The sequence below is a fragment of the Mandrillus leucophaeus genome, unplaced genomic scaffold (genome assembly GCF_000951045.1).
Source record: "Mandrillus leucophaeus isolate KB7577 unplaced genomic scaffold, Mleu.le_1.0 Scaffold42, whole genome shotgun sequence".
NCBI lineage: Eukaryota > Metazoa > Chordata > Mammalia > Primates > Cercopithecidae > Mandrillus > Mandrillus leucophaeus.
Genome location: NW_012104476.1, coordinates 3,731,931 through 3,739,414, shown reverse-complemented (window position 1 = coordinate 3,739,414; position 7,484 = coordinate 3,731,931). Strand labels below are relative to the sequence as shown.

The 7,484-nt window shown below is 47.8% G+C and overlaps 1 protein-coding gene across 1 annotated transcript in view; it reads left to right on the top strand.

The window, feature by feature from the left end:
* LOC105548711 (S-adenosyl-L-methionine-dependent tRNA 4-demethylwyosine synthase) overlaps positions 1 to 7,484 on the top strand; it is a 268,689-nt gene that overhangs the window by 31,432 nt on the left and 229,773 nt on the right. The window contains exon 6 of the mRNA XM_011992876.1: positions 2,772 to 3,062. Within this exon, the coding sequence (XP_011848266.1) occupies positions 2,772 to 3,062 (291 nt within the window). The remainder of the gene's footprint in view (positions 1 to 2,771; positions 3,063 to 7,484) is intronic.

Genomic DNA, 7,484 nt, shown 5'->3' with positions numbered 1-7,484 from the left:
TATTTTTTTTGAGACGGAGTCTCGCTCTGTCGCCCAGGCTGGAGTGCAGTGGCGCAATCTCAGCTCACTGCAGGCTCCGCCTCCCGGGTTCACGCCATTCTCCTGCCTCAGCCTCCCAAGTAGCTGGGACTACAGGCGCCCACCACCATGCTCGGCTAATTTTTTTTTGTATTTTTGGTAGAGACGGGATTTCACTGTGTTAGCCAGGATGGTCTCGATCTCCTGACCTCGTGATCCACCTGCCTCGGCCTCCTAAAGTGCTGGGATTACAGGCGTGAGCCATCACGCCCGGCTATTTTTATTTTTTTTTAAGACAGGGTCTTGCTTTGTCGCCTAGGCTGGAATGCAGTGACCTGATCAGAATTCTCTGAATCTTGAAGTCCTAGGCTCAAGGGATCCTCGAAGTCAGCCTCCCTAGTAGCTGGAACTATAAGCGTGTACCACCACCCCTTGCTAATGTTTTAACTTTTTGTAGAGATTAGGGTCTCTCACTGTGTTGCCCAGGCTTGGTTCAAACTCCTGCCTCCAGCAGTCCTACCCAACTTGGCCTCCCACATTGCTGGGATTACAGGCGTGAGCATGTCCAGCCTGAACTCAGTTTAAAACAATCATGAATTTTTCAAGGGAAGTGGAGAAAAAAACATTCATTGCCCTTTTTGTAATAAAACATTAAAATTTTTGGGTAGTTTTCCTGGGCTATTTTTCTAAATGAAATTAACTTGGCTCCTTTTGCATCCTGTTCTTTACACTTGAAAACAATGAAACGATGGAGCCTCTCAGTTTCTTGGTCATTTGCATTGTGTACCTCTTCCTAGGGATGGGCCCTGCCTGGCTGTCTGTCTCTGGTGGAGTATGAGTGACGGTGGAGGTGGGAAGTTTTCTTTAAAAGCTGTTTTCGGCTAGGCGCAGTGGCTCACACCTGTAATCCCAGCACTTTGGGAGGCAGAGGCGGGCGGATCACCTGAGGTCGGGAGTTCGACCCCAGCCTGACCAACATGGAGAGACCCCATCTCTACTAAAAATACAAAATTAGTCAGGCATGGTGGTGCGTGCCTGTAATCCCAGCTACTTGGGAGGCTGAGGCAGGAGAATCACTTGAACCCGGGAGGTGGAGGTTGCAGTGAGCCGAGGTCGTACCATTGCGCTCCAGCCTGGGTAATGAGTGAAACTCCGTCTCAAAAAAATAAAAATAAAAATAAAGGCCGGGCGCGGTGGCTCACGCCTGTAATCCCAGCACTTTGGGAAGCCGAGGCGGGCGGATCACAAGGTCAGGAGATCGAGACCACAGTGAAACCCCGTCTCTACTAAAAATACAAAAAATTAGCCGGGTGCGGTGGCGGGCGCCTGTAGTCCCAGCTACTCAGGAGGCTGAGGCAGGAGAATGGCGTTAACCCGGGAGGCGGAGCTTGCAGTGAGCCGAGATCGCGCCACTGCACTCCAGCCTGGGCGACAGAGCGAGACTCTGTCTCAAAAAAAAAAAAAATAAATAAAAGCTGTTTTCATTCTGTTGTGTCACAATGTAGATTTTGCCCCATATTTTCATTAAAAACATTTTTGATTATGTGTTTTTTGAGACAGGATCTCACTGTGCTGCCTAGGTTGGAGTTCAGTGGCATGATCATAGCTTGCTGCAGCCTCGACCTCCCTGGGCTCAGGTGATCCTCCCACCTTAGCCTACTGAGTAGCTGGGACCACAGGCGCCCACCACATCCAGCTAGTTTTCGTATTTTTTGTAGAGGCCAGGTTTTCCTTTGGTGCTCAGGCTGGTGTTGAACTCGGGCTTGAGCATGCTTCTCGCCCCAGTCTCCCGAAGTGCTGGAATTATAGGCGTGAGCCACTGCACCTGGCCTATCCCCATATTTTCAAAGAAATTAGATTATGAATGGGCAAATTCAGATATGTAAATTTTTTTTTTGTTGAGACAAAGTCACTTTCTTGCCCAGGCTGGAGTGCAATGGCACAGTCTCGGCTCATTGTAATCTCTGCCTCCTGGATTCAAGGAATTCTCATGCCTCGGCCTTCCAAGTAGCCTGAATTACATGCGTGTGCCACCACGCCCCACTAATTTTTGTATTTTTAGTAGAGACGGGAGTCTCACCATGTTGGCCAGGCTGGTTTTGAACTCCTGACCTCAAGGCCTCAAGCAGTCTGCCTGCCTCAGCCTCCCAGAGTGCTGGGATTACAGGCGTGAGACACTGCACCTGGTCTAGATATGTAAATATTTTGTTTAATGCCTTGCCACTGAGGAAGCTGATTAAGTTTTTGAGCTCTTAACTGTGCCTCTGATAACCTCTGTTCCTCAGCTTAATTGCTTCATATCACAGTGAAATAAATTATTGAGTTTAGGAAATCACGAATCTTGCCAAATTGATTACATTTTCATTTTATAACTGAATCAGCTTAGGCCCCATAGGCTTTGTTACATTTTTGGAACTCATTTATTTTGTTAACTCCTGTTTTGTTCTTAATATGATATAGAATGCTAGGTTTCAAATTTTTGTTTTAGTCATTAACCCTTCATTTGATAAAGGGGATTTGTTTGTCCTTTTGATTAACAAAAAATTGAATGCAGAAAAGTAGAATATGTAAAATGCAGCTCTTCTGGGTCAAGGCTGGAACTTGAAGGCTTGAAGGTCATTGTGCCAAGCAATTTCCTCTTCCTCAGCAGCAGCCCGTGACCAGGGGCCCCAGAAGGACTTTGGGTTTTTGCAGAGCAGTCTGGAAAACCCTGATTTAGAGAACAGTGCTTTTAGCCTGTCTTTTCCTCGCAGGTTGGCAAAAATGTTGACAAGTGGCTCTGGATGCTTGGCGCACATCGTGTGATGAGTCGAGGGGAGGGCGACTGCGACGTGGTTAAAAGCAAGCATGGCAGCATTGAGGCGGACTTCAGAGCGTGGAAGACCAAATTCATCTCCCAGCTGCAGGCACTTCAGAAAGGGGAGAGAAAGAAGTCCTGTGGCGGCCACTGCAAGAAAGGCAAATGTGAATCTCACCAACATGGCTCAGAGGAGAGGGAGGAAGGATCTCACGAGCAGGATGAATTGCATCACAAAGACACTGAGGTATACTGCCTGTGTGTCCATCTCTCGATGCTTTCCCCCTCTGCTTGGAGATCTTGAGCTTGACCTCTTCCTCAATAAACTACCTCGTTGGCTTCTGGTTAGAAGGAAGATCTGCTGAGTGCAGTGGCTTGCACTTGTAATCCTCACACTTCGGGAGGCCAAGGTGGGAGTATTGCTTGAGTCCAGGAGTTCAGGACCAACCTGGGCAACATAGCAAGACCCTATCTTTACCACGATAATTTTATGTTTAGGAAGGCATGGTGGTGCACGCCTGTTGTCTCAGCTACGTAGGAGGTGGAATTGGGAGGATCGCCTGAGCCCAGGAATTTGAGGCTGCAGTGAGCTGTGATCATGCCACTGCCCTCCAGCCTGGGCAACAGAGTGAGACCCTACCTCAAAAATAAAGATAGGAACAATAACAAAGAAAGAAGGAGGATGTGAAACTCATGTGGTGGTGTTTCAGAGAGAGAGTGAGGCCTTAGAAATTAAGCCATATCGTGCTAGATGCTTTCCAGAGTCTCTTCTTTAGGCCAGGCACAGTGGCTCACACTTGTAATCCCAGCACTTTTGGGAGGCCAAGGTGGGTGGATCACTTGAAGTCAGGGGTTTGAGACCATTCTGGCCAACATGGCGAAACCCCATCTCTACTAAAAAGACAAAAATTAGCTGGGCGTGGTGATGGGCACCTGTAATCCCAGCTACTCGGATGCTGAGGCACAAGAATCGCTTGAACCCGGGAGGTGGAGGTTGCAGTGATCTGAGATCACGCGACTGCACTCCAGCCTGGGCGACAGAGTGAGACTCGGTCTCCAAAAAAAAAAAAAAAAAAAACACAACCAAAATCTCTTCTTTAATCCTTGCATTGTTAGAGTCAAGTAGATTTTTACCACATTTTGCAAGTTGCAAAATGGAGCCACAGAGAAGTTAAATTTGTCCCAGCCTGAGCTCACGTCTCATTATCCCCAGATCACACATACCTCCTGACTTCAATGACTCCATTAGTTACTCAAACTGAAGGCTGCAAGTCATCCTAGATTCCGCTCTTTTTCCCTCACATTCTGAGCGTTTCTCTTGCTTCTTTCTTTAAATACCCCAATTCCTTTGAAGCTCCTGTCTTCAGGCTATAACACTCCTGTCATCTTCACAGCTGTTATCTTTAGGCCACCTGGTCAGTTGCGTAATTCAGCAGCAACTTTAGCAGCAACTTTACGTTCTGACTCATTGTTTCTCTCTCCACCTCTGTTCCTACCATTATTCTTTGAGGCTGTGGCATCATTGTGGATGATCTGTTTAACACCCTGGCCTGCAGTTTCCTGGCCTTCACACCTCCAGCAACCATTTTTCCACTGACCCTGGTCTCTCCCTTACATGGGCACATCTGAAATCCAAGTTCCTCTCATGCTTACTATGACCTCATTCTGTGGCCTCTACTTTAACAACATTCCTTTTATTTTTTTTTTTTGAGACAGGGTCTCACTGTGTCACCCCCAGTCTGGAGTACAACGGTGTGATCATGGCTCACTGCAGCCTCGACCTCCCCAGGCAGTGGTGATCCTCCCACTTCAGCCTCCCAAATAGCTGGGATTATAGGCATGTGCCACCACACCTAGCTAATTTGTCTATTTTTTTTTTGCAGAGATAGAGTTTCACCATGTTGCCTAGGCTGGTTTTTTGAACACTTAGGCTCAAGCCATCCACTTGGCCCAGCCTCCCAAAATGCTGGAATCATAGGCATGAGCAACTGTGCCTGGCCTTTAATATTCTTTTGATCCGGCCGGGTGCGGTGGCTCATGCCTGTAATCCCAGCACTTTGGGAGGATGAGGCGGGTAGATCATGAGGTCAGGAAGTCAAGACCAGCCTGGCCAACATGGTGAAACCCTGTCTCTACTAAAAATACAAAAATTAGCTGGGCGTGGTGGCGGACGCCTGTAATCCCAGCTACTCGGGAGACTGAGGCAGGAGAATCGCTTGAACCTGAGAGATAGAGTTTGCAGTGAGCCGAGATCACACCACTGCACTGGGTGACAGAGCAAGACTCCATCTCAAAAAAAAAAAAAGAATCCCATCTGAACCTATACATTTTTATTGAGTAGTAGAAACTGCTTACTTCATTTCCCTCCTTAAACCCCATTTTGAGTTTTATCCTCACTCTGTTATAAACCTCTTCAATTTTTTTTCCCTTTTGTTTGAGATGGAGTCTTGCTTTGTCTCCCAGGCTGGAGTGAAGTGGCACAATCTCAGCTCACTGCAACCTCTGCCTCCTGGGTTCAAGGATTCTCCTGCTTCAGCCTCCCAAGTGGGATTACAGGTGTGTGCCACCATGCCCAGGTAATTTTTGTATTTTTAGTAGAGACAGGGTTTTGCCATATTGGCCAGGCTGGTCTCAAACTCCTGACCTCAGGTGATCCACCTACCTTGGCCTCCCAAAGTACTGGGATTACAGTCGTGAGCCACTGTGGCAAGCCTTAACCTTTTCAATTGCTTTACCTCTCACTGACTCTTCTAACCCGATTGGCCAAAACCCAACCCAGCCTGAAACCACCCCCTTCACATCAGCCTTCCCCATGCCTGCTGCTGATTGTTTGACTACAGGTTCATGACCACAGGCTAAAGTGTAGACTCAGAAGTGCCCTACAGTCTCACAACTTTCCTTGCAAATTCCCCTTCTTATTCTCCAAGATGACTGCTCCATACTCATTTCCTCCCAACCCCTTCCCTCAGCTCCCATCTGAAGCCATCAGAGGGGAGCTCTCTCAGTGTCTCCCCAGCCCATTTCCAGATCTTCACTACCTCTCCTGGCTCAGAAGACCAACTGTCTGGTTCCTGTCCCAGACTACATCTGTCCATGCTGCGGAATCAAGGACTGGGTTCCTTCATTGATTGCTTCTCTTCTCCTGTATCATTCATTTCTTTTCTCTACTAGATTGTTCCCATAAATTTATAAAGACACCCCAGAATTATATTTGTTTAAACAAACTTAAAACACAAAAAACAGGTTGGGTGCGGTGGCTGACGGCTGTACTCCCAGCATTTTGGGAGGCCAAGGAGGGCAGATCACCTGAGGTCAGGAGTCTGAGACCAGCCTGGCCAATGTGGTGAAACCCCGTCTCTACTAAAATACAAAAAAATTAGCCAGGCGTGGTGGCTCACACCTGTAATCCCAGCTACTCAGGAGACTGAGGCAGGAGAATCACTTGAACCTGGGAGGTGAAGGTTGCAGTGAGTCGAGATGGTGCCACTGCACCCCAGCCTGGGTGACAGAGTGAGACTCTGTTTAAAGAAAAAACAAAAAAAACCCCAAAAACTGAAAAAATAGAGAGGCGTCTCCAGAGTTTAGCAGATACCTCTTAGCTCTGTCTCTTGCTTAGCTCCCAGGTTATATTTGCCCTCTCTGGATTCCTTACATTTTTGCCAACTCAGTGAGGCACTTAAAATTGTGCTTTAAAAATTATTACCTTGGCTGGGTGTGATGGCTCACGCCTGTAATCCCAGCACTTTGGGAGGCCGAGGTGGGCAGATCACTTGAGGTCAGGAGTTCGAGACCAACCTGGCCAAATAGTAAAACCCTCTCTCCACTAAAAGTACAAAAATTAGCTGGGCGTGGTGGCACTGGTAGTCCCAGCTACTCCAGAGGCTGAGACAGGAGAATCCTTGAACTGGAGGGGTGGAGGTTGCAGTGAGCCGAGATTGCACCACTGTACTCCAGCCTGGGCGATAGAGCAAGACTCTGTCCCCCCCCAAAAAAAAAAAAAATTACCTTATTTAGTTTTTGTTGTTTTCTGCAGGAGAGTTGTTGAAAGTGTGCTGTCTGTCATATGGCTGGGAACAGAAACCTCTGTCAACTCTCAGCTACTCCAGTTTGGCTTTCTCTCCCCCTGAACTGCTCTTTTCTACACCCAGGGGACTTCATGTCATCAAGCCTGAGGGGGATTTACAAAAGGAAAATAGATTTTATTTAAGAGATGAAAGCTTTTTATTTTATTATGTTATTTTATACAGGGTCTTGCTTTGTTGCCCAGGCCAGAGTGTCATGGAGTGATCATAGCTCACTGCAGCTTTGAACTTCTGAGCTCGAGTGATCCTCCTGCCTCAGCCTCCTGAGTAGCAGGGACTTACAGTCCTGCGCCACCATCCTGTCTACTTTTAATTTTTGTTTTTGGAGAGACAGGGTCTCACTATTTTGCCCAGGCTGATCTTGAACTCCTGGCCTCCAGCGATCCTCCCACCTTGGCCTCCCAAAGTGTTGGGATTACGAGCCTCCACACTGGCTGCAAGCTCTTTAAATTATGGGACCCGTAATCTGAATTGAAATTGATGTTTCGCCGGGCGCGGTGGCTCAAGCCTGTAATCCCAGCACTTTGGGAGGCCGAGGCGGGCAGATCACGAGGTCAGGAGATCGAGACCATCCTGGCTAACACGGT